Source organism: Pagrus pagrus, assembly GCF_965226575.1.
Source record: "Pagrus pagrus genome assembly, chromosome: 16".
Lineage (NCBI taxonomy): Eukaryota > Metazoa > Chordata > Actinopteri > Spariformes > Sparidae > Pagrus > Pagrus pagrus.
The window spans coordinates 8,051,582-8,079,155 of NC_140200.1; the positions used below are offsets into that span (position 1 = coordinate 8,051,582).

Here is a 27,574-nt window from a genome sequence, read left to right on the forward strand (position 1 = left end):
CAGCTAAAGAATCCAGATTTTGATGATAATGTTCTTGTACATCTTTTTTCTGTGACTAAAAATATATCTGTCTACTCCAGTGGATGTTTTGCACCGGAGGGTATATTCTGCCTGTTTGACCCATATTTAGATAAAATGGGTCTGTGTTTAAAATTAAATCTGAAGACTATTTAATATTGCTGTTTAATTAAACTATCCAAGTGTGAATTAGTGTAGAATGTTAAATAAAACATACAAAATAAAGCAGAATCTAAACAGGCAGATTATACCCGGTGCACAGATGTACTGTATAATCAGTTAGAGAAGAAATGCATGAATGTATTGGTAAATGGTAAATGGCCTCGCATTTCTAAAGCGGTAGCGTTACCAATAGCATTAACGAGCGCTGCATTCTGTTAAAGGTGCGATGTGTAAGAATTGGCCACCTCAGATTCATACCGCAAGCACATAGGGGGCAGCGTATCACCAGAGTTACCGCTAACTTCTGCTAACTGTAGCTGCCACTAGCAAATTTAGCTGCGCAGCTAGCGACGCAGACTGGAGGCTTGGAGTAGGTATTACGAGAAAGGACAGACTGGGGCTAGCCTGTTAGCATGCTAACCTCAATAGACATCGATTACATTGTAACATCAAGTGTTATTTCTTCACATTGTGTTTATAACTTTGAATGTTTAAACTAAAAGTCTTAACATAATGAACCTTAGAGGGACAAGTCGAACTTTCTGCTGTGAAAGGAGTGTATTTTCTCAAAGGAAATGTCTAAAAAAAAACAGAAACAGATGCAGTGACCCCTGAGATTTATCTTGTTGTGCACCGCAGGACCAATCAATCATTGTACTCATAGTATCAGCGATAGCGGCTGAACACGACTTGGTTTTTCAAGGCTAATGCCATTTATTTAATCAGTAGGTAATGTCCGACGTCATCACTATTTTCTTTGCCTGCGCATTAAAAGCAACAATAAAAGAAAGTTCTAGAAAGCCTGAGAGACTGTACACAGCATACTTTATCTAAGAGGTCTGAGACGTAATAGAAAAAAATGAAATACAAAGAAAATAAAAGAGGGAAAAGAGACGACTGATGAAGATGTGATTGGAAATTCTTATCTGCGCTGTTTTAAGATAAGAACAAAGTTCACCAAACGAGTCTCAGCATTCAAAGAAGCAGACGTTCACCCACTCGCTGACTCTCCTCTTGTTTTGGGAAGCCACCATCAGATAAGGGAGTTATAGCTTGAGAGTGTGTGGGCCGCTCTCCACTGTTTCTCCATCAGATAAGCAATTGTCACAAAGTGGGTCTCTCAGACCCAGCAGACCCTCTCTTTGCCCCTGGATCAGATAAGAGAAAGCCTCTCTATTAAGTGACAGAGCTTCTATTAAATGAGACATTAAAGCTCCCGTATAGGTACACCTGAGCAACATGCTGCTTTTATCCCGCAGAGAGAAAAGAGAGCGGGGCCGAGGGGAGGAAGGGTTAAAGGAGGTAAGAGAGAAGATATGCGATTTTAGATGGGGGAAGAGAAAATCAAATGCAGGGGGGAGGATGGCTGTTCAGAGAGAGAGAAATAGGGTTGAGAAGGGAAATTAAAAAACACAGAGCAAATGTATGAAAATGTGAAGTTAGACAGACCGAGACAGGCAGAGAGAGGACGCAGCAGCAGCAGCAGCCTGGGAGGAGAGACGGGAAAGATAAATCAGGCAGAGTTAGAGAGGAGGTGTATGAATGGGGTAAGACAGGCAGTGTGTCACACTGCTTGGAGAAATAATCTCGCCACCGAAGAGCTGAATGAACAGGGGGCTTGTTCGTGGCAGCACAGAACCGTGTTCACCTGGAGATAACATCGGCAGAGACACAGAGAAATCGTCTTACATCTAATACATCTGATAACGTGTTGGCTCGCTGCTGCTCACTGTGGAAGTCGTATGCATGTGGGTGTGTGTTTGTCTCTTCTTCTTCCTCTCCTGCGAGTGTCTGTTTGCCAAAACCAAGTACGTTACGCTGTTAATTGGCTTTCAGGTACAGTTTTTTTTCTGATTTCCGGAGACTAATTTAAAGGATCGCCTCCTCCAAATGTTATTTTTTTAGAGAGGGATGCAAGATATCAGTATTGAGGAGTTCTTCTATCCAACCTTCAGTCAACTCAGGTTGTCCAGTCCAACACCAGTGCTCTCTTTTCATCAAATTAAGATCTATGCAAGCTCTAAATAGCCTACTTGTGCTCTAAGATGTCACTGATTACTGCTAAAACCACAGATGAGTGTTTCTACAGCGATACATAGTGTCAACTAATGGTTTTGATTGTTGTCTAGTCGTTTATTGTATGTCTGTATGAGACAGATATCTCAAAATCTGGAAAGAACTCGAACAAAACTACCAGGGTGGTTTGACACCACTAAAGGTTGGAAAAACTGTTAAATAATCTGGGTGAACCGAACAAAAATGAGTAGTTCACCGCCCTTCCTATAAGCACATTTGTCACCATCATTACCAAATTAGAGCTGATACAAGATCTCTGCACTCCGAGGCCCTTTTATCAGATCTACAAACAGCCAGGACGTGTCAGCAGCTGGCCGTTAGCAGATCAGTAGATCTAATCAAGGGAGGCTCAGAAGTAATTGATTTTAGTTCAGCTCGGCCGATCAGAAACCCGCGCGAGCGCACTGAGAGAGCTTAACTGTTAATTGACTGTTGTTTCGTCGAGGTTTGATGTTTTGTTTCACTCCGGCACGCCGGGCGAGAGGAACTTATCATGGAAAGCCATGTGAAAGGTTTCCCGAAGTGTCACTCTTCATTTACCAGCCCGCCTTCTCATGTCTTAATTAACAAACCTGGAGGTTGATTTCGGTCACAGCGCACCATATATTTATCGACTCTGCAAACAGCAGCGCTCCTGATTAAATACATGAAAATCACACGCCACTCCGAGTGACTGGCAGGCCTTATCTTCGAGCGCTGCCCCCAACAGTGTGTGTTTCCTGGCCCTCTGCTCTGTATCTGATCTCATATATTATCCGACACATTGTTTTACCCCGGACGCAAACACATACATTTTTTTTTTTTCCTTAATAAAAGAGGTGCCCCTGAAATGACAATAAAAAAAAAAAAGATTAATCCTGAAGATTAGTTTTTAATTAAAATGGTGTTATAGAAAACCGCTTGACACAAGAAGCAAATGAGAAAAAGTAATCTATTTGGCTGTAGTGTGAGATATGTGTTCATTTTGTGCTTCACATGCACCGTGTCTTGCTTCGCCATGGAGGACACCACGGTGGGCGTAGCGGAAAAACAGAAGGAGGGAGGAGAGGAGTGGGAGTAGAGTATATGCCTTGAAAGGGAGACAAAGAAGTTGTAGAGGGAGCAGGTAATGAAGAAGAGGCTGCATTGTTCTCGATAATGTAGGAAAATACAGAGCAGGCTTTTGCTTCGTTTCTCTGGGTCGCTCTCGCTCGCATCAATTTCTCCCTTTTCTCGCCTTCCTTTTTCTGCTCTGCTCCTCTTAGTGAAGATGTAAGGGCCATGGAGGAGCAGAGGGGAGCGGTGGAGCAGGGAGACGGGGGTTAACATCAGCGTGATTAATGGAAGACGGAGATAAGAGCTGCTCTGCCGATGTGAATGAGTGGTTAGTGCAGCATGTACACAGCTGCAGTCCAAAAAACTTCCAGCAGTCCTTGGGTCTTTTCGGCTCCCCTTTTGTCTTCGGCTCTTCCACTCAAATTAAACGGACTCAAACATTGTTTTGTTTTTAAAAACCTTGTGGTTTAAAAATACATTTACCTTGTACCTTTCTTATTATTGGTAGTCTAGGGTTTCATTTCTCGCCAGCAGCATAGCGACACGTCAGTATTTCCATAGCTAATGAAGCTAACATTCCATGAATTGGTTGAGACGCCATCTTGGTTGACTTTTAAAAATGCACGGTTGACTTATTTTACCATGAAAGCTCTGTAAATGTGGTCTTAATAGCTACATACATGATATTGTCCTAATCGCTGAGGCTAAAGCTACTCTAGCAAACAGATTTTATCAGCTGTGGAGAGCTAGCTCATTAAGCTAACATTGATTCCACTTGCGGCTGACTTGTTTTAAGACGAGAGCTCTGTAAACGCCGTGTAAAATAAACACCTGATGGCTATATACATGGTATTATACTAAAAGCTACATGTCCCAGGCATCCTGACTAGCTGTGTGATGAGGAAAAACTGCTACTTTCTCTGACAAAACCCTTTTTGCTGGCAAGCTTTCTAACTTGTTTGCATTTTCAACCTATTTATGTATTTTCACTTGTTATATAGTTATAAAGAAAAGGCTATTAGGATGAGCTGTAACTTTAGAAAGTGCAGTCACGTTGGCTGAGGTCGGGCTGGTGTGACTTCCACAAATCCTGTAGAGAGCAGGACGGTCCTGCTAACATTAGCCTAGCATCCAGACCAGCACCCAACAAACAGGAAATAATAAACAGTGGATGTGCTAGTTATGAAAGAGGCTTTTTAAACATAACTTGTTACCGCGCAAACTAATTTTCTTGTTAGTCAACGATATGCTAACTGTTGGCCTTGGGAGTAACGCTAGCCCTACTGTAAGAAGTAAGCTAGTTAGCTGGACATGCTAACAACTGCAGTTATGTTTGAGTAGATAAACAAACTGTACTTTCTGTTCTACCGCCCCCAAAATACGTTTTCTCCGTTTAAGTCAGGATCTCTCTTAATACACGTGACAAATAAGCGACAAAAACAAGCCATGTTGATCGAGACATCATGTTCTGCGAGGTAAAACTGCTGTTTATCAAAGTAGTCTGGTGGATTTGAAGAGAGGACAGATGGATGTAAGTGCTTAATTTCTACCAAAGCCCACATATACGGCTGTGTGTCTGTGCAGGAGGCGGTTACTCACCCCAAGTCATCTTTGTCACATTGTCTTTATAATTTCGTGTTTTTTGCCACATAATACGGGGCGATGACAAACACATCAACGAGGCCACCGTTGTCGTGAGTGAGATGTCAGATTCGACATGACTGGTTGATGCCTTCATTAACGGGGCAAAAGTTCAGGGAAATCTGACATCTGACACAGGAAATTAATCCCATGGAAAAAAAAAATGCCCCCAGTGTGTAAAGGCCTTTACTAAAGCGTATGGAGAAAGACATAGTTTAACAGATCTGCCATGCTATTCCTTTTCCATCTGCCCAGTGAAGTGAAGATATGAGACAGGTGTGTGTGTGTGTGTGTGTGTGTGTGTGTGTGTGTGTGTGTGTGTGTGTGTGTGTGTGTTTATTTATATTTGTGTGTGATTGAGTGATTATGTGTCTAATTGCTTGTTGAAGTGGGCTTGTTTACAGCTTTTGTGCCATATTGGACCTGTTAATCTAGCTGTGTTTGCTTGCCACTCGGCACGTTGATCCCTGGTTTGCTCGCTGCGTGCATGTGTGTTTGTGTTTGCTGATGTGCGTCACAGCCCGCTTTTTTTTTTTTTTTTGGCTTCACAGCCTCTTCTTCTGTCACTTTCAATCATGTCGCGCTGTAAGCAAGGACTGTTTGGTGTTGTGTCTGAGTGTGTGTGTGTGTGTGTGTGTGTGTGTGTGTGTGAATGGCGCACCACTCAAGCCCGGGGATGGCGAGGATGGAGAGATGGGAAGCAGGAGCCTGAGGGAAGGAGAGAAAAAGGATGAGAGAAGGAGGGAAGGAGATAGTTGTGTGTTATCTGGCATTCCAAAGAAGCTTTATGATTTAAATGATAAAAGAAGGCTCGGCCATGCATTATGTATTAGGCATTGTACGTGTACGGTAATTCCAATTAAGCTTTCAACCGGGTTTAGCTCACAGAGAGGGCAAAGGAAGCCGCATACAGGAAATGAGAGACGTGCAGTGGGAGAATAGAAAACAAGGGTGTGAAAAATTGACCGCACCAATCAGACAACATTTAGCGTCCGCTGAAAACAAGCAGGAAAGACAAGCTTGACCGTCTTTCACAGGGTGAGACGGCAAAGAAATGAGAAGGTAATAACAAAAGCGAGGGGGGGGGATCTGGACATCTCATGGCTGCAGTTTGATGTGTCAGTTCTCTTGTCACGCCGAGTGTGTGTTCGCTCACTCACAGGGCAGAAGCCCGGCGCACACACATGGGAAGACACCTCTAGTTTTCCCTTCACAGAAGAAGACAGGCAGAGCGTTGTTTGAACCTTCAGAGAAGACTTGTAGAGGCTTTTAACCTCGCACATACTGTACAACCGCGCGCAAAAATACATACACCTCAGGACAGGTTTTCGTGTTCTCCGAAGCTGTTGACCTTTGAGAAAAGAAAGGGAGGCCTGATGGACGTATTCCCTCCTCAGTCAGATTCTGTTTGCGATGAAGTGTTTGTAAGGGCGAGGCCTTAAAGATAGACTGGAGGGGAAAGTCAAGAAGTCGGAGAGGAAAGAGGGTGAGGAGTGGAGCACCACAGGAGGAGAGAGGTGGTGTGGATGGATGTACAGGTGTGTGAGAGGTCGACTCGGAGGTTGGTGTACCTGACAGATAAACGCTGTGGTTTGTGGTGCGCTTTGGCTTCAGAAAAACACACCTGAAACGATCTTTTTTTTTTTTAAATGGCCGGTCTTGGCTGGTCCTGAAGTTCGGCCCAGGCTGTGTGCTAATGGGAGGGTTGTACAGGTCCAGTCTGAATCCTTACGAACTGCTTGCAGACTCATTGGGGCCACGATGATGAATATCAATCATGTTTGGTTTCAAGGATTTAATATTTGGACGACTACGGTTACATCAGTACTTTCACAACAGCCAATGAGAGAGAGATATTGGAGCAGCTGATCATGTTGCCAAGCAACGGTAAGCACTCTAGCCCTTGAGGCTAATGTTAGCTAGCATACAGCTGTTGGCAGATATTAAGACTGACAGTTAAAATCTCACCTCCAGTTCTTCCTTTGCTTTAGTTTTTCTCACAGTATAAACGTTGCTACAGCTAGTAGTTGCGCCACAGTTTACATCTGCTTCCCCACTAGATCAACAGAGAGGGATCACGTGTCGGCGGCGCGTCGCTCCTCCGGCCAATCATCACTCCTCAAACCTAAACCCCGACCAACCCAACAAACAAAAGCAACGAGCCAATCAGGGGCAGAGCAGGGCACGCCAATCCTTCGCCATCCTAAGAAAAGAGAAATACTAAAACAGCTAAATATCTGTATGCCAAGATAAGCTAATCGTCTACTGGCAGTAGCTGCATTTTTTAATTGAAGTGTATGAGAGTGGTATTGATCGTCTTGTCCAATACACTGCAAGAAAGCAAATTAGCCCGTTTCCCAAAATGTCGAATTGTTCCTCGGAATCATTAATTTAGACAACAGAAATGTTCAGAAAGATTAATCGGATGTGAACGCATCATCGTGATAGGATTCCACTGAAAAGATTGAACATATTGATTAATCACCCATCTCTGCCATGCTCTCAGGAAGTTTCACAGTATTAAGAACTAGAAATGAGGGAAGTTGTAATCCTAGAGTAACTATATTTCTCAGAATTCACTCCAGGCATTGTTTTAATTCCAACTTTAGTAACAGCTTTCAAGGGAGGACGAGATTTTAGATTTAAGACAGTATGTATAAGTAGTGATCTACCCTATACTGCATACTTAACAGTAGCTGTGCAATCTGGACGAACAGCAGCGCCTGAAATGTGATGGAGCCGCTCTTGCTGTAAAAAGGACATAAAGTTATCTGCTCTCCTCTGATATCAAGATTCCCCTCCATCCCTCCATCTCTCTAGCGCTCCTTCACATCTATTTTCAGCTCAACTGTCAATCCGACTGACTCTAAGACTCAAATCTGCTGTCTCTCTTGACACCGTCAAACAGTAATAGCCTGGGAGGTGTGTGTGTGTGTCTGTGTGTGTGTGTTTCAGGACCAGGCCTGTGCTCGAGTGATGCTTTGTGTTTCTATAATGGACCAGGAAGGGCAGCAAAGACAGAAATGTGTGCATATTATAAGTGCGTTCTCTTCTTTATATGCATATATTCCTGTACCTTAAAATCAAAGCACGAGTTTGAGTCCTTGTCCTCTATATCTGTACACATCCCGTGTAGCTCCAACTCCCTGGATGTGATAATATATGCACGTGTTGTCACTTTTAAACTGGCGCCCTGCAGGTGTGATATCTGAAGCATCCACAGCACCGACACCTGCATTTCCCTCCCCCTGATGGTTGATACAGTGCTGCATTTCAATCAGAGTGACATAAGTATGCGCCGCTTATAACAAGAATGCCACCTGGTAGAGCTCTCAGACCTCTGGTCCCTGTGCTGTATGTGTCTGGCAGAGTCATTTGTATTTTGTAGGTGTTAGGCCTCATTACAGCCAAACACTGCAGAAGGTGATTTCAGTGATTAGCACGCCTTCAGGTCACATCAAGTCAAATTTATTTGTACAGCTTTTAATCACACTAATAGCTTGAAATGGCACCACAAGGCCACATTTAACAAACCTAAAATAGGATGAAGAATAACTCCAGTTTATTACTCTTTTGGTCTAATTTGTAGACATGCTAGCAGCGTGGCTCCAGGGATGGCAATGTCTGTCCACCACTTTGGCTCAGACTGAAATATCTCATCAACTATGAGATGTATTGCTCTAAATTTTGATACGGACATTCATCTCTCCCTCCGGATGAATTGTTTTAACTTGAGTGATCGTCTGACTTTTCGTCTGACGACACCAGCATGTCAAAATGTTAATGTCCAATACTTTGGTTTATGACCAAATACCTCCAAACTAATGGCATGCCCGTCAGCCTCAGCTGTACTTTGTGTTCAGTGCAGATTAGCAAATGTTAGCATGCTAACAACTAAGGTCAGAGTGTTTAATCTGGTAACCTTCTAAACATCAGCGTGCCAGCATTGTAACTGTGAGCATTTTAGCTTGCTGATGTTAGCATTTCGCTCAAATAGGTGAGACCTGGTGATGTGATGACGTCAGTGACAACGATATCATTTGTTTGGACAAATCCCCAAGGTCAGCCAAATGTATTTGCAAATAGGAGCTGCAACTATGAATTCTTACCTCCGCCAAGGAGTTTATGTTTTCAGCTGCGTCCGTTTGTTAATTTGTTGGTTTGTGAACAGGATTACACAAAAACTACTAAACTGATTTTCACAAAACTTGGAGGGAGGATGGATTTCAGCCCAGAATAGACCCCATTAACTTTTGGTGTGGATTCGGATTGATCCAGGAATCTTTATCCTTTTCTTGAACATTTCGAGATGAGGTGTTTTTCAACATTTATGACAATTTCTCAGGGAATAATGCATCGATCTTGATGAAAACACGTCACATTTGACTGACTGTATTTTCTGTAGTTGGGTCCTGTGCAGTAAAGGGTTTTTACCGACATAACAGCTGCACTCACTAAACAATGTGGTTTAGATAATCTGGCTCGACACTTACCTGTTGTGTTTCTCACCTCTGACTGAATGTTTGTACTTTACTTTGGAGAGATGGCCAAAACTTTTAAAATAAGAGCCGTGGTTTAGTAAACAAATTATCCCGCTTCAAACACGAGTTAGAGAAACCCTTTCATCATATTTTGTCCGTACCTCTGAGAAATGCGTTACTCCCTCCTCTATCTATAATGTTTGACATCATCTTTGTAAGATATCAAGCTTCAAAATAGGTCAGCGTTTGCTGCAGCTCCAGAAATCCCATGTAGAGCGTTTTTGCTCTGTTGAGGCTCCAAAATCAAAAGTTTGAGGCTGAACTGTTAAGTTGTTCTGAAGTGCCTCAGTTGGTTCTAGTGCGCATTCGGCTCTGGGAAAACAGTTGGTGCACTTAAAAATGAATGCATGTGATGCTTTCAGTGCATGTCTGACTTTCTTCTCTCCAGCTCTCTCCCTCCAACACTCCTAGGTCCTCCCTTCTCCCCCGTCTTAATTCTCATTATAACCGGGTGACCTCATCGTCCACCTCCGTCTCCAGATTCAAAAATGTCTCCATCCGTCCCCTCTCTATCTGGCCTTCCTCCGTCCCCGGCTTGTCATGAATCATCTGATCCCGTCCGTCAATGGAGGGGATGAATTAAATTATTAGTCATGCATGACATACTGCTCTCTATAACCGATGTCAATGCTCTGACTCCCTTTCAAACCAAAGCAAGCATGAACTTTTATTGTGTTGAAATGGTAAATGCAGCCAATGAATCTCGAGTCTTGGTGATAATCTTCTTTTTCCGACCAAAGTCAAACTTATTTCGCGTGCGCAGTGTGATTCAACGAGGGGACAGTGTCACTGTAAAACAGTTTGACATCTCTCATGTGAGACGTTCAGGTTCACTAGTATCCACCGTCACATGAGCTAACGGATCCTTTTTATGTTTTTGAGGAAGAATTGTCCTTCAAGGAAAGATAAAGACGGAGAGAGGCGGACACACATGAGAGATTTTCAGAGGTGAGGGAAAGAAATACATCCCGTCCGCTCCCCTCCTCGACTACAGAATGGAAGACATGAGCCCCACATTTATAATTGATCTGCCTCAGCTCCAGAAATACCCTGACAGGGCCTCGCTGTTGTCCGCTTGTGTGTGTGTGCGCACATATTCGTTCATAGCTGTACAAGCGCGAGCTTAATAATAGAGACAGCAAACAGGTGAGAGGATGCAGAGGAGATGAGGCTGAGTCACAGCGAGAAGCAGAGAGACGGCCTTTCAACCCCAGCACTCAAATCGTTTCTCCATGGCCTGTAAACCACTCACAGCAGCCCGCCCCGACGGCTATTAGCTGTTCGAATTTGCATGCAGTTCATTGATGTAAAGAGGCAGAAGATGGGATTAAAATATTACGTAAAGGCTGTGTTCGGAATTATTTTGGTCGCTGAGAATGCTGCAAAGAAGTGCAGAAGAAGAGGAGAAGGGTTTTGTGTGTCTGTGTGTGTGAAGGAGGCACACGCCATGGGACTGCTGGTCAGCCACAGGATTTGACCACTCTGACCTCATCGGGTTTCCTCAGGCGTGTAATATTGTAATCCCACACAGCTTCAAAAACCGCTGCTGCAGCAGGAAGCGACGGCACCTCTTGTTTATATACGGATGAGAGAGGCTGGTTAATCTCCAAATCTACCGGACACGCTCAGCGTTTCATCAGCCAGCGGGTGTTGGGAGGAGAATAGCTCTGCTGAACGGTGGTTACCTGGCAGAGAGGCTGGTCGCAGGTTTGCCAAAGTTACGCTTGGCTTGTATTCACAGGGATGAAAAAATAAAAAATGCAATCACAGTTAAAAGGTAAAGACTCTATCGCCACATGTGTGTTTACACTCTCTCCTCTCTTTTTCCCTCCAGGAGACGGCTTCCTCCTGCGACGCCGAGCTCCTCTCGCTGCTCCTGGACGCGGGGCTCCTGGTGGGCTGCGTCTCCTCGTCCCTGTACCCCCTGCTCAGCTCCCACATGCTGTCCCACCAGCAGGAGGGAGGCTGGGACGTGGAGAAAGCCGCCGCTGAGCTGCTGGCGGCGGGCCACGGGCCTGAGGCGGGCTCCCTGCTGCTGGCTCACCGCGGAACCCACCAGGCCCAGTTCACCTTCAACTCCGCCTTGGCCGTGCTCAGGAAGTGGCTGTGAGGCGAGGAGGAACGGGGTGCGACGGGGAATGAACGCGGCGGGGAAGGCAGTTTTGGAGCGCAGCCACGGACGAGGACGATGAAGCAGATTCAGAGAAGGAGAGTGGGAAGGTGTTGAGAGAGGAGCGAAATTAGATTGGACTGAGATCTGAAGAATTTAGCGCGAGGCGAGAGTAGAAGTGATATCGAGCCGTACCTCGGCATTTTGTTCTGTAATTGGGTTTCGGGGGTTCATCAACTGACGACACTTCAGCAGCAGCTGCAGTGTTTTGCCTTGGAGGTGTAAGAGCGGATACCTTTAATAATCAAAACATCTGCTCAATTAGAAGCGCACACACACACACAAACACAACTTTCTGCCGTCTCTCAGCCATGACTGGGTGCTCAGACCGATCAGAAAACGAACACGCCGCTTGCATCTAGTCGTGTGTGCAGTTGTGTGCTGCGTCCTATTGTGTGATCAAGTAATTGAGCAGTAGCCGGGGAAGCTGTGGGTGGATATTAGCCTATTGTTCCATGACAGGTTTGCCTCTTTGACGTCCCACCGTTAAACACCCTGCCTCTGCTCCATTGTTTTCACCCTAATAATGTCTAATTAATTCCTTCTAAACAAATTAGCCCCGCAGCTGCCCCGTGCTGTGTGTGTGTGTGTGTATGCAAAAAATATTGTATACGTGCACCCGGCGATATCACGTCGAGCTAATTACGCCGAGGAATAAACATGTGAGCGAGTGTGTGAGTGTGTTGTTGTGTGTGTCACGCACACAGCGAGGCTGTCGGCATGCTTTGTTTCACTTTATGAAATGCAGGTTTTATTCTGTCCCATCGTTCAGATCTGAAATAAAGACAAATCCAGTGTAAACAGAATGAGTCACTGTGTCTTCATGTTTGTTTTATTTCTTGATGATAGCGTCGATGCACAGGCGGATAACATTTACGTCGGCGCAGTCTTTTCAGATAAACTCTTTTCAAAGTCGACCCCGTTGACATTTCGGCGCGTTTTTACTTTTTCTGCTTAATGAATGGGTTTCATTAAGATTCGCGCTCCGTCCCACATCGAATGCACTCAAAACATTTGCTTTATAATTACAGCATTTCCACATTGTTCCGAGATAATTACAGCCCTCTGACCCAAACATCTAAGCGTGTGTTTGTGCCTGCCCTCAGATGCGTTTTTTTTGTTGTGCAGCACAGTCATTTTCAAGTGTTTTCTCTGGTCAGCACACGCAAATCCATAGAGGGTTTCGGAGCACACACTGCTTTAACCTTTGTTTCGATTTGGCTGTCAACAAAAGCATTAGTACACTTTTTTTCTTTCCTGCTGATGATGATTGCACACAGCTGAAAATATTTTTGAGGAGTTGGATGCAGGGTGTGTGTCAAAGTCTCTCATTTATTTTGTTTTGTCATACTGTGTTCAAAGTGAAATTAATGAAGTAATGCTGACAGCGGGTCCCCAGAGCGGCCAGTTTTGTTTTGTGTGTGCAAAAAAAAAAATCTGCCCTGTCAAGGAAAAACATCCCTTTATTGAACAGTAGGAGGGAGTACAAGGTTTGGTGGTGATTAGGACAAGGATCTGGTTTTTATACTCGCAAAATTTTAAGAGGTGAAAAATAATTCAACCTTTTTTTCTTAACAGTTTTAGTACAATGAGTCGTTAATGAGACATCAATAACCTTAAAGGAGACAAATTATGCTCATTTTCAGATTCATAATTTTATTTTGGGTTACCACTAGAATAGGTTTACATGCTTTAATGTTAAAAAAAAAACCCATTTGTTTTCTCATGCTGTCCAGTGCTGCAGCTCTGTACTACCCCTCTGTCTGAAACGCTTTTGTTTTAGTTCCTGTGCCTTTAAGGCCCCACCCAGTCTGTTCTGATTGGTCAGCTCACACATGCCTGACCCAGCACCACTAACAACAACAGCGCAACTGTGCTAAATCAATTCTTAGGTGCCAAACTAGCTGCTAGGCATAAATTATGTACAACATGGTGATGTAGTGTGATGTCACAAAGTCATGGAGTTAAAGGTGGACCTACTGACGAGGTGTTTCAGGAGCAGTGTTTACCGTAGGAAAGAGGAAATTCTGTTGGTGCGGACTTCGACTGACGCTTTGGGTCGGCAGCTCAGGTCGGACGTCGACCCAAAGCTTCAGTATTTAACAACCTGGAGATAAGACTTTCTTGACACTCGATATTAAAGCGGCTGTAAGCGTTTATGCTAAATTCCTGGACATTTTGCAGTTAGCAAACATCCCCCTCCTCTCCTCTTCACATCACTTGCACGTCTCCTTTCTTTTTTTCCCCGAGGCAGTTGTCTTTGCCTCTTTGGATGTATAAGCCGTCACCTTTAAAAACACTCCAGTCGTGTGTGTGCAATGTGCTTTCTTTAATTCTGCAGATGCAGCTTGTTGAAAACTGGCTGTAACCGTTCTTGATGGCTACCTTATGGGATTTTGGCAGCAGTGGCTTCAAGGCCCATTTAAATCTGTTCAGACGGCCATAAGCAGATCATGTTTCCATATTTGCTCGTTAGCTTACTCCTGCTGTACTTAATCCCTTAAATTAATGAATGAACTTCATAATGACTTCACCATGGCTTTTTATGTAAAGCCTACCCTTTCTCTGCTGCATCCAAAGACTCAATAGAAGTTAATTTCTCTTAATTCCCCGACGGGTAAGTTTCTACTTAATGTATTTTGAGATCCCCTTATCTGTTTGCTCCATGAGTGCACAGCGGTATTCGTCTGCCTAACCTCTCCATCATCTGCAATACTTTTATAATATCTAAAATAAGAATATACATTTTCTTCAACTAATTCACTTTGGCAGCCGACATTTAAAAAAGCTGCCGGAGCAGAGGAGCTGGTGTCAGGCCTGAAATTGAATAAAGGGCCGCGGCTCTGAGGTATTTACCCTGACAGCAATAATGCTGCATTCCTGGCTCATATAAGAGAGGGGGGAGGGGGTGGGTGGGTTGGTGGTTGGTCTATATATCAAACAAGAGGGTAATGAATGAATGGAGGGGTGGGGGGAAAGTGAGACAATGGAAAATACAGCGAATACAGAGCTACTGTGTCTGATTGGCTTTTGGCAGGCTTGGCTGAGTTAAGGAAGTGTCGACATTAAACTATAAGAGGAAACAACACTTTAGAGAATAAGGGCTCAATTCCTCAGCCTCCCGTCACTCATGGCTCTGCTATTTAGCGCTATTCTCAGCCAGTGTCGGACACTGATAGTTATAAAGATGACTGGGCTTAAGAAAACGCACTGATGCTCATTCCCTTGTGCCAGACGTGTCCTCTCAACCCTGCAAAATGAATTAAATTGGTCTCAGATAGTAATCGACCCAGGTGTCTTCATAACCCCCGAGCAACGGCAGCAGTCCAGTTCTAGCCCCGGCCAGCATGAAATCAACTCTTTGTGCTAAACTAACAAGATTACATGAAGCCTCATTGTAATCAATCCGAGGTGTAAAATCCGCCAGTTGTCAGGATGATCGAATCAGCACCGGCAGCACTCACACACCTTTTGGCTTTTAACACCACAACAAAGCGGCGCATGGTAATGTTTGAGGAAAAACTACTGAAATCAGGTACTCGACAGACGAGTAATTACACATCTGAGTCAAGGAGTGCAGCACTGAGAACCGTCATTTAGGTAAATCAAAAGGATGAAAATATGTGGAAATCTCTGAAAGAGGAGAGGGAACGCTGGTAGGACATTAAGGCATAATTTGATTAACATACTGATAACAGAAGGAGAGAGAGAGAGATGATAATAGCTAAAAAAAAAAGAAAAGTCAAGGTGACAGGGGAAAATGAGGAGCAAGTGGATTAGCACTGCAGTACTTTTTGGCAAGGTACTTTGACCCTTCTTGATTAGCAGAATTGACCCCTGGGACCACTCCTGCTTAAAATACCCACACTCACACACACACACACACACACACACACACACACACACACACACACTCTGACACCTGAATTAACAAACAGGCTCTCAGTCATGTCCACATAGCACTTTCATCATTGTTGTTTTCAATATACTTGCAGCAGGGACACAAGGGGGAATAATTAAATGGGAAAATTTCTGACCTTCATATGTTTACTCTCTGTACGTATGCCTGTATTTTTCCCCACTTCCAATTCAATCACATGGCAGCATTTCCCCTGTTCCCATGAAATATGTATAATCAATACTTATGGATGATCAATCCATTGAATGACTTAATGTGAAATACGAAGGGAGTCTCTCATAATGCTGACCTTGTAGATAATGATCACCGACTCTGCAGTTCCCTTCAGCTTTACAGGGCTTTTTTTTTAGCATCTTTAAGCTCATTGTTTTGGTTTTCCTGCTAGCAAAGTCACTTTATTGTTTTCACACCAGCCACTGTTTTAACGGTTCATCCTCATCAGAAAAGCAACCACGTAAGACGACTGTGAAAGCAGCTTATTATGAGACGTATTTACGTTTCTTGTTAGGCAGCGACCTCTAGTGGCCGTACTAATTAGTATGACAGCAAAGGAGGAAGTCAGGCAAAGTAGTATGAAGAGCAACAAAGTCTGCATATAGGGAAGGGTTCGGGAACGCTGTTTGTGTCCAATGTGAAAGCTGAAGTCAATGGTAAATTATTTCAACTTACTTATGTAATGAAGTCATGTCAGGTAACTTAAGGTACATACTGTATGTAACGTAGGTATGTTACATAAGTAATAGTCCCATTGACCTGCCTCCTCCCCTCCCGTTTTCTTCAGAGCTGGGTAATGCTTCCATCCAGGGAGCTCATCAGGAATCCAATCTAAATTTCAAGCCACGCCAATGCTCTTCAGATCTTCACCACCACCACCATCTAGGATTCCACTGAAGTTTGTTCTCATGAGGTCTAATCACCAAAGTTTCTTCGTAAGGAAGTGTTGTGTTCTTTGAAGTGTAGTAAGGAAAAACAGATCTGAGGCACTTGTTTGGCCTTCTAAATTCTTTAAATGTGTAACCGGTATGTTTTTGTCTGTTCAAACACAAGTGTGAGGAGTTTTGCCGAAAACCTTTTTCTAAGAAAATCGTCTTGCCTGCTTTCATTACGAGTCCTAACAGCCTGCAAATCTCTTTTGAATATTAGAACCACAAACTTTTTTTGCTGAAGCTCCATCAAGTCATGCATAATATTCATACTTTTAAGAACTCATCTAAAAAGTTGATGCTGACAAAGCCATACTGAGGATTAAAGGGCTCCTGTCTGTTTGGATCTCCTCCTTCAAGTTCCCTTTCAGCTCGCGCTACCCTATCATGATTACCTGGAATAAATTTTCACTTTTATTGACTTCCGCTTCGATTTAGCATTCAGCCAGACCTCCTCACTAACACTTTTCTCACTCGCATAGTAGCCCAGTTGCCAGAATAAAATCTTGGTGCTGAACTTTTCTGCAAAAAACACGGATATGTTACATTTGTACATTTTTTTTATATGTATCATATCAACATTTCAACTATATGTAAATATTACAGTCAGATTGCTTGTTTACGAGCTGACTTTCTCATCAGGTGAGCCAGGTGAGACGGCTGCCAGGAGAGAAACCACTGTTTCAACAAAACAAGTTCTTTTCAGACATTTGAGACATTTTTTCGCCCTTATTTGTGACAACAAAACCAGGTATTTTAAGCCAGAACATGATCTTTTCCAAACCCCAACCAAGTGTTTTTTGTGCTTAAACCTAACCCGACTTTGAAGGAGAAGTTCACCCAAAAATGGTAGTCATTATGTGCTCGGAAAGTCGGGTCAGGTTAAGTCGCTCACAGCAAAACAGCATTTCAGTACTCTCCTAAACAACTGAAGTAGATGGAGACTTGTTTAAAAATGTTAATAAACAGGAAAAACACAACAAGAAAAACCTTTAAATACAGCTTGTCTAGCATAATCCCTCGAAGCCCAGAGATCCCAAATTGATTTGAAAAGATGTAATTTAGACCCTTTTTAAACCAAAATCTTCATTGAAGCTGCCAAGCTAAAAGCTTTCACACACAACCTGTCTGATATGGGTGTATCAGTTCGACCTTGCAGCAAGGGTGTAAAAAAATAACATCTTTTTTTTTTTATCAATTTGGGATCTCGGGGCTTTGATAGACTTGGATTATGCCAAACTACTGTACAGAGCCATTTAATTTGTTTATTTTGTGGCTGTTTATTAATGTTTTGAAACAAGTCCCCATCTACTTCAGTTGTTTAGGAGTATGCTCCAACGCTGTTTTGCTGCAAAGCTCCAGCAATTTTTTGTGGACTTTGAAACTTTACCCAACGCTCCATCAGCATGGGGATGAGTAGATAGTGACTGAATTTTCCTTTTGGGGTGACACTGCACTTTAAGCACAACGTTGTCACAACATGAATTTGAAAAATCGTAATCTGAAGAGAGTTTAAAGTGGTTTGCATAAACTTACAATGCCACAATGTATTCTGTTGATTGGGCTGCACACAGAGTTGTGCTTTGACATGAGCTATACGCACACGGATATGGCATAAAAATGAACAGGGATTCTCATCTTTCCAGTTTTTCCTTTTACTTGATTGAATGTCACTGCTGGAAGGAACCCATTGTTAAGATTAATGAAGAAAAAGGCAGGGTCTTATTTACACCTGCTGGCTTTCTGATGGAGTTAAATAGTAAGACGATCTTTCTCTCTTGTTCTCTTTCCTACACCACAATCTCTTTTGGGCTTTGCTTGTGCTTTTGTGCACAGACTGTGTGAAATGTTGTTAAAGGTCTACCTCCCCTACTGCTGGGGTTTGGTAAACACAGTGTCACAACCTGTCAAGTGTCAGCATCCGTTTTTTTTCATGTGTCTGACAAAGCTCTCGGTGCAGGCGGTGAGCCATCATCACAATCCATCCAGAAGGTGAGAGAGGGGGAGAGAGGAGAAAAGGAATCTGTGTCACCCCAGGGGGAAGCTGAATGAGACACAATCCCACAAACTCTCTCCTCTGCTGAGGAGAGGTTACCGCTTTGAAACAAGGCATTTAACTTGCGCCTACGTGTCCTCTGTGGAGTCCACACAGCGAGAGAAAGAGAACAGAAAACATTAAAGCAGAGAAAGGGAGTAGAAAGTACTGTTTGCATTCCAGGAAATCCCTCACACACCTTTTACCTTGTCAACAGACTGAATCCTGGGAAATCATCAACTCTCCGAGGCCATGTTTGCTTCCTTTAACTCAATTTTTTGACCCGTTACCTTGCCCTCCTCAGAGTGACTGTCTGTCTAGCGACTCCTTTACTAGAAGTGCCCTGAAAGACATACACACAAACAAACAGAAACCCTCCTGCAGATACTGTAGGAGTAAGAGAGGTTTAAAAAAGAGAGAGTTGTAGTAATGAATATAAAGAAAGGAAAAGAATGAACGAGGTTGGAGGTCAGGCAAGCAAGGGAGATTGGAAAATGACTGAAGGTCAAACACGCTGATGAATGAAGACAGAAGGAAGAGCTAGAATTACAGGGGCTTGACTGAAGATATTTCTGCAGTATTTGCATCACTTGGGAGGGCTTCAGTAAAACAGAATAACAGAGCGGCAGAGAACAAGGACAACGGTGCAGGGCTGCAACCTCTATTAGCACTGCAGTGAGAAGGGTAAAACGTGGAAATGCTTTTCTATACATTTAAAAATGGCTCTTTTTCAGGTGCTTATTGTTTAACTCACAGGGCCAGGGGCATTAAATGTTCTCTGTATCTCACCAACATGCATGGTGGCATTAATTACCATACAAACGACCCTTAACCCAACCAAACCTAACCAAAGAGCGAGCGCAGGAAGAAGGTCTGGATGTTTTGGGAGTGACTGGCAATCTAACAATTCAGTTAAGGTGTGAGGACGTGTTGACAGAAACCTGAAGAAGAGTGTCTTCGTCAGGTGCCACTTGACTGTCATTATGTTCGCAAGTGAACGTCACCTAAACCATATGAAGGAGCTCATTGCCGGTCATTTTTTGCAACATTATTTTGGACGTTCATCCAGGTTTTTTAAATTCCAACGGTTCTAGCTTGGGTACTTTGGCTGTGTGTTTGAGCTGCTGATTAGCTGTTCACATATGGGCATCTCTTTTTGCATACAGTCCTACACTTGGAGTTGTTGAGTTTGCCAAAGAATCACACAATACTTGGCTAGCAGCTTAAAATGGAGGGTGAATTCAAAGTCTTGATTGCTTTATTACTGTTGCTAAAGCAGAGGAACGAGTTACGAATCAAAATAAAATATGTCAGTAAACACCTCATTGACGAATTTGACTTCAATATAGTTCATTTATAGCTCAGCCTTGATTTACTTGATTCAGAACTGACTTCATGAAATCACAAAAGATTGTCTTGCTGAGCATAAGCTGCAAATAAAGTATCATAAACTTTTGCTTGCTACCGAGCTTTTGCAAAAATCCAAAATCAAACCTTAAAGGCTTTTTGTCAGGGGAATCAGGGCGATGCTAGCATCTGGTCTGGGCAACAAAAAACACATCATCCCTGCAGCGCTCTATATGAACCTAATTAGTTTTCTATGGCACCTTATAACTGCTTCTCCACTTTAATGACCCACATTGAGCGTCTCTGTGATAGTGCTAAAATCACTGGAAACTCTCGGCGTCTCTCGTGTCATACCCGACTTTTAAAATTTCTTAAACAAGTGAAACGTTTTGCCAGCAGCGCAAGGTTCTCCTCAAGAGTTGAATCGTGGCAGAATGAGGACGATTGCCGTACAACTGAGAGGGAAAAATGACACTTGATTTGACGAAACTGATGAAATGAGTTGATTTGCATTGGAGACATGTGAATTTAACTCCCACAGCTGAGGGGGAGTCTCATGGATTGTAACATTTAATAATAGATCAATATGCTATGCTATCTTCTATAGAAGCTGCTGTGTGCTGCCCGTGTGAATACCACTCCAGTATGTGAATGATGATGGACAGAAAAGATGTCTTCTCTGCTGGGCGAGATGAGACTGCAGCAACGCAAAGTTATGACATCAAATGTCTTTACACTTGAGAGACGTGCATCTGTAAGCATTGAATGTTTTCATGTTTCCAGCAGCACTATTATGACATTGAGGATGAAATAAAAGTCGGTAATGGGTTGCATTTCACATAACGGCGTGAGCACCGTATTCACATCCTCCAAGCTGTTACTGACTGCCGTATGTTCCCCAAACTGCCAGGTTTGTTCAGTTGTTTAGGAGAATGAAAGAGAGCGCCTGAGAGGAGGTGGAGAGCCGGTTTGAGACCTGGGACAGCACAGTGTGGGTGGAAGTGCAAAACTGGGGATGCAGAATGGCTGGGAGATTGTTTGTGCGTGTCTGAGGACAGAGCTAAAGCAAGAGGCAAAGCAGGAGATGGAAAGAGGGAGGACGTGAACCGAGCAGATCTGCCAAATCGATACGAGCAGCAGGGGAGATGTTTTTATATATATTTCTCTCTCAGTCCCGCTGTAAAATTGAGTGTGCTGTCTCTTTTTTTAAACACATCAAATGGAGGAGGGGAGGATGGAGAGACCGGGAGGGATGTAAGGGATGGAGTGAGGGAGAGGAGTTGAAAGTCTTGGTAATACTTCAGAATAAGTGCACTGAAAGTTTCATCAGCAGTGTGTGTGTCGGGAAGCATGCCTGCTACCTGTGCGTGCGTGCATTTTTCTGTGTGCATACAGTACTCCCACATGTGTGCACAGTATTAACTCTGCCTCCTCTCTGTGTGTGCACCAGTGTGTGTGTGTTTTTTCACCACTTGTGGTGTGTTTGCAGCAGTTAGTATCTCTTCTCCTGCAATCAGACATTCATTTATGTCGATCTCTTTGGCTGAATGCAGCAAATTACCTGCTTTGCCAGCAGCCGTTATCTCATCTGCTCTCGTGTTCGAGCTCTGCTACACTTTGACGGCACCATTAACACCACCAACCCCTACACACACGGTGGAGGTGGAGTTTAGGAGACCTTTGCTTACCTTGTAGGCAAGTGTAGGCAGGATGATTACAAAACGTTTTAAGAGAGTGGGCGGACTGTGTGTTTTTTGTGTCTTCTGTAAGGTTAGCATGTGTCACGGATTTCTATAGATACGTGCATCTTGGTATGCCAAACGATTTGTTTATCTTCCTGTCAGATTGCATCGGAGAAAAGTTTTCCAAGAGCAACCCAATGCCCGCAGTAAATGTTGGCAGTGTTCATTTCTGCAAACCACAGATATGTTGGAACTTAACATTTTTGTATGTTGCAACTTCATGTTTCTTTGAATTTTATCTTGCAGTCACACCGTACTTATCGTCTGGCTAGGTTTAAGCACAAAAGCCACTCGGTCAGATTTATGAAAATACCTTGTTTTGGCCTAGATACTTGTTTTGGTCGCCACAAACATGGCTGCAAGGTCTCCTTAAAAGTATCCAGTGGTGTCACGCTTACAAATGTTGAAACGCAGTCTCGAAATGCGGTCACTCGCTTGGCAGCCTTCTTGCCTTCCACCACCATCCCTTTCTCCTCCCGGTATGAATGTCAGGACATAAACATGCAATGTGAACGTGCTATGACACATTTTGTACAAATGTCAATATGGTGTGTGTATCTGTGGTTTGCCGAAATGCTAACTGCCAACATTTTATTCTGGCGACTCGGCGGCCAAGAGAGTAATTTCAGCAAAAAAGGAAATTTGAACTTCTACAGCTCTATGACAACTTCATTTCGAGATTTCGGCCTCATCAACCTCGCTGTCACACTGTTGCATCAGCTCTTACAAGGGGAATTCTATTCAAGGCTCAGCTCGTTGCTTCTTATTTTTTAAATTCTAGTATAGATCCCAACATTTGCCAAAATATGTCAGGCTGCATTTAGGGAAAAGTGTGTATAAATGACGCAGAACACAAAGGGAATATTTCCAACTGATAAAATGACGCGGTCATAAAAAAACATGGAGCCTTGGGTTTTGACGTTGCACTCGGTGTGAACTTCATACAGCTTCGGTGAACAGTTGAAACAAGTTGACACAGAATATATGATGCTGTCAGACAGGGAGGAATGAAACACTTTTTCTAACCTTAAAGTTACGTATAAAGGGAAATGCAGTGTAAGGGGAGAGCTGAATTTATCACAATGGCACTTGTACTTTGTTAAAGCTCCTCATTACAATCCTAGGCGTTTCTCTATAACAGCAAATATTCATAGATAAATAAGAATCAATCTATGTTAAAGTGCAGGAAAAAATATCTGGAGGCATTATTTTAAGAAGATAACTCAGCTAATCCACGTCATCAGGATTGTGTGGGAGTGCACGAGTCTGATTTTCAGATGGGAATGAGTGCCCTGGCAGCATAAGCCAAAAAAACACCCCAGTGGGATTAGTTTTGGTTTAAATGTAGCATAGCCGCTGCTCTGGAGGAGAGAGTCAGATGCAGAGCCAGACCTTCTGGAGGAATAAACACCCCGAGTCACATCCGATTGTGCTCTGATCCCGAGCTCAGAGATTACTTTTAAACTTTGGGATTAAATTGGATTCATCTTCACTCCCGTTTATCAACCTGACTGCAGCAGTGGTCCGCAGAGAAGACCTCCATTGTCAGGTGTTTAAGTTCTGTAATGTTGAGTGCCGACCGGAGCTGGAATAAGATTATAGAAAAGAGAAGGGAGGAGGAAGAGGGAGAACCGGAGTCTCTGTTGAGTGCTTACCGCTAATGTACAGTAAAGTAATATGGCTGTTTAAGGCGGATAAACAACCCCACCAATAGCATGAGGTGGCGAACACACCTTTAAATAACCACCATTGCTGATGAACTATCTGATGTGACACGGGCACAAATAATCGTGCATGAGGTAATGAGGTCCAGTGGTTTTTGGACATTTAAATGCAGAATTCTCACATATTATAGCTTTAATGTGAAACCCCATCACTCCACTGCAAAAACCTTTATCAGATCTAAATCTTACCAAGTATATTTCGCTGATTTCTAGTCAAAAATACCTCATTGCGCTTAATATAAGACACACTCATCTAGACGGCAACAACTTAGACAATTTTTACTTGTTTTGTTTCGTGGCTTTTTTCTTTTTGCAGTGCCCTCTCTGATTGAGATATTCAGTTCTCAAGGCCTTTCTATAGTTGATCTCTTTGGATGAAAAGAAGAATGCGTGTGTTTAAATGATGTAGATGTAGATATACACCCTCAAGTGTTTACCACAGGAGCTCTGAGACAAACTTTTCCAAACAATCCAACATAATGACAAACAGGAGTTACCCGACGACGGCAGCGACAAAGGGGTTCAACAGGTGTCTGCGCTTCCGAGCAAATTCAAGCCAGAGGAGAATGAGGCAATCAGTTACCATGGCGATCGTAAAGGAGGAGGAGGAGGAGGAGGAAGAGGAGGAGGAGGAGGAGGGGGCACACAAACAGTTTCGTTTGGAGAGTGTCACTTACAGGCTTTGATGATGATAAGGGCTGCTGCCGGGGTAAACAACATCAGAGCGTTAAAATACTGAGAGAATTGGGCACTCCAGAGGATCAGGTTAGCGCTCGCTAACGGCTTTTTCTCTCCTTCTCCTTCTTCGACTAACCTCCTCCTCGTCCTCCTTCGCACTTACCCCCAACAACATCTGTCTGTCTCCTCACACACACACACACACACGCTCACCCATCAGCCATCAGCCCAGGCTACCTGCTACTCTCTCCCTGCAGGTGTGCTGCCGGCCTCGCGAAGAACAGTAAGGATTGCCGTAACCATGGCAACACTCTGACACAGACCGTGTGCAGGGTGAGCATTTGGTCAAAAAAAAAAAAAAAAAAAAAAAGATATATGTGCTGTTGGAGTGTGTTTGTGTGTGTGTGTGTGTGGCCTGTTTGCAGAGGAAATATAGCTGGGGTTTAATCGGATGCTCTTTTTTGGAGGCTGTGACGTCCTCCGGGTTGTGTTAATGCGTCACACAGCTAACGGATGTCACGCCGCCACCGGATAGATGTCATCAAGCACGCTCCAGTGAATGGTTCCCTCACTTTCGCAGGGCAGAAGAGGGAGGACGGCGGAGGGTGTGAGGCCGGGAGACGAATAGGAGAGTGACGGCCTGAAAAACCAGCGAGGCGACGATCACAATGGCAGGCGGCGAAGCTTTTTGAAGCCCATTCAAATGGCGGATAAAGAAAGAGGGGAGTGCAGAGATGGCAACGAGAAGAGAAACAAAACAAAACAGTGATGAGATAACACTCCTGGTAAAAGCAGAGTGGGAGGATGATCCCGAGCAAGACGAGGAGAAGTGATAAATTAAGAAAAAGGAATACGGCAAGAAGTGCAATGGAGATGTGGGCAAAGTGTGTGAGAAGACGACAGCTGAAAGAGCATGAGTGTGTGTCTATGTGCGTGTGCGTGTGTGTGTGTGTGCTCACAAAAGAGAGATGAGACAGAGAATGAGAGGGAGGGTGAGGGAGAGATGAGAGCGGTGGAGGATGTTGAGCTGAAATCTTAACAGAAGCGCTGGCACCACACTGAGAAGAAGAGCTGAAACCAGACATCAGGGCTTTAGGCTAATTAAGAAAAGAAAAGGAGCTATAAGTGTGTGCGCGCATGGCTGAGGGTGAGAGTGTGTGTGTGGGTGGGTGGGTGTGTCCGCGTGCAACGTGGATTTTTGCCGCGCGTATGTTCGAGTCTGGGAAAGAAAGGAAAAAAACAAGGCGTTCGTGTGCGAGTTGTCTGTGTCGTACTGTAACATGTTACCTCATGTAGACTGAGAGAGCTGAACTCGCTGTGCCTCCTCTCTTCCATATTTAGCCACATATCTCACTCACATCGATGCCATGTGTCAAACTGCCTCTCTCTTTGTGTGGGTGTTCATGCCTGCGGGTGTTTTCATCAGCTTAATTACCAAAAGATATCCATCTGATGGTGGAAAGAGCTTTAGAAATCAGACAGCAACGCAATATTGTCTGCTTGTTAGCGGCTGCCGTAGTCGTGATTACTGTTCAACTTGCAATAAGACATGACACCACGATCCATATGTCATCACGATGACTAGACAGAAAATTCAGTTTTATTTTTTACTGTTTTCGATCATTCCTATTGGTTATGATGACATTTTATTTACAGACTTAATATCAAGATGCAGGGTCGGTCCACGGGGGCAGGAACATGAGCTTCTTGAGCTTCGCAGCACAAAAGTGTTGCAGCATTCTTAGCTAAGCTAAGACGTGATCTTCTCCTCGTCCTTACCAAGTGTTTTTTTGTGACTAAACCTAACCAGACCACTGGCACCCGATGACACAACACAAAATTGAAAACCAAACAAAAAATATGTAAAGGCGCAACATAAAGAGGTTTTAACATATACACGTCGCCCTTTAAGAGCTCAGTATTCATCAGCAGTCAGTGTCGGTTAAGTCATCACTTTACTGTTTCTCTTCCACTTGAACTGTCACAGCTTCTAGCTTGCTGTCTCTGCAGCCACTGGAGACTTGCTGTTGATTCAGTTTTGTCGGTGTCCTCTCTTACATCTCCTCTCTACACCTGTACTCGTTCTGTCAGCATTTCTGCGTCTGACTCAGAGTCTGGGTCAACATGACCGCTCGGTTCTCCCCGTCACCGATGTCAGTGTTAGTGCTGCATCAGTCCTTCCCAGCTGACTGAACACGTCCGTCCAATTCTTCTTCATTCCAGAAGTACGAGCGTGACTCGAGGCAGTTTAGCTGTCAGAGGTGTCACAGTCACAGCCGTGGTCATTTTCAGTGACACTAATCTCCTCCCACCATCCTAATGTCTCACAGAAGCTGGTGACTTCATCTTCTGCGTGTTCGTCCTCTCTTGGAAGTGTGTTTAATGTCATTTTCTTGGAACCAAAGAGGTTTATGTGGGTTGGCAAACTTTCCCAAAGATTTTCCGAAATAAATTAAAACTTAACTTTCATGAAATAATCAGAAATATCTTTTGACAGCGACAAATTGTTACATAACTGTAACAGTTTTTATATCTTTTACATGAAGGTGAGGCTCCCCATTTGCTTTATGTTGCCAGATTCACTAAAAAGTACTCTTTTTGGCACAGATTGATTTGGAGTTGGTCAAGGTTGGTTTGAATTGAAGTCACGTGCTTCATGTATATTGTGATTTATTTTAAGTCTTATGTTGTGTTTTTATCGATTCACCAACTTTTCCACTTCAGCCAAACTTTCATTTCTTTCATCAAACATGCATTATTATGATGTTCCTCTGAATTTCAAATATCAATTTTCTACTCAGGTTTTTTTTCTATATTTTCAGATTGCATGAATAGACAGGTCCCAAATTTATTTCCATCCACCTAAAACTGGTGGTTGGAAATCAATTTACACTCTGTACCGGCCCATGCAGTCCTCTGAAGAGGTTTTGATTAGCCAAAATGAATAAAATAACTTGGGTGCGGGCTTACCATTGGTGTGCGGGGGTCTTTCATTTGGTTTTCACTCCTATTCTATGGCCACAGTCCGACACTGATCACCAATTCCCAACAGGTTTTTGGTTAAAAAACACAGATTTATTTCTTGAAGTACACAGTCATTTCTGTTTCAAGAGGCCTGTTGAGGTCAAGAAAGAACAAAGTTTTTAGAGTAACATTAGGATGTAAATCTGTGCTTCCCTGCCTACTCGGCTTGAAAGTTACACCTCTGACTTCAGTGTTGCTAGATGTACGATAATTATCATATTTGTACAATAATTTTGCTGTTTTCTATACGATGTACGCTCAATAATGCTTAAAGTGCCAAAATGTATGATTATTTGATCATTTTGTGATGCTAAAAATCATATTTAGTTTTAGTTTACGCTGATACCCTTATAAGATATGTTGTAATGCTAAATATTGTTTTATGTGATGATCATCACTGTTGAATAAATTGGAAGTCATACTTTAAAGGGACACTATGTAGTTTTGGAGAAGAAATTCAAACTCAGAATTTTAATATTTACAATCTTAATGAGGTAATATACAAACTAAGACATATTGATCTGTTCCTTAAGTGAATA

At 43.3% G+C, this 27,574-nt stretch overlaps 1 protein-coding gene across 1 annotated transcript in view; it reads left to right on the forward strand.

Moving 5' to 3' along the window:
• nbas (NBAS subunit of NRZ tethering complex) overlaps window positions 1-12,488 on the forward strand; it is a 162,866-nt gene extending 150,378 nt beyond the window's left edge. The window contains exon 51 of the mRNA XM_084376963.1: window positions 11,308-12,488. Coding sequence (XP_084233089.1) covers window positions 11,308-11,583 — 276 coding nt within the window. The 3' untranslated portion in view covers window positions 11,584-12,488. The remainder of the gene's footprint in view (window positions 1-11,307) is intronic.
• The last annotated feature ends 15,086 nt before the right edge of the window (window positions 12,489-27,574 follow it).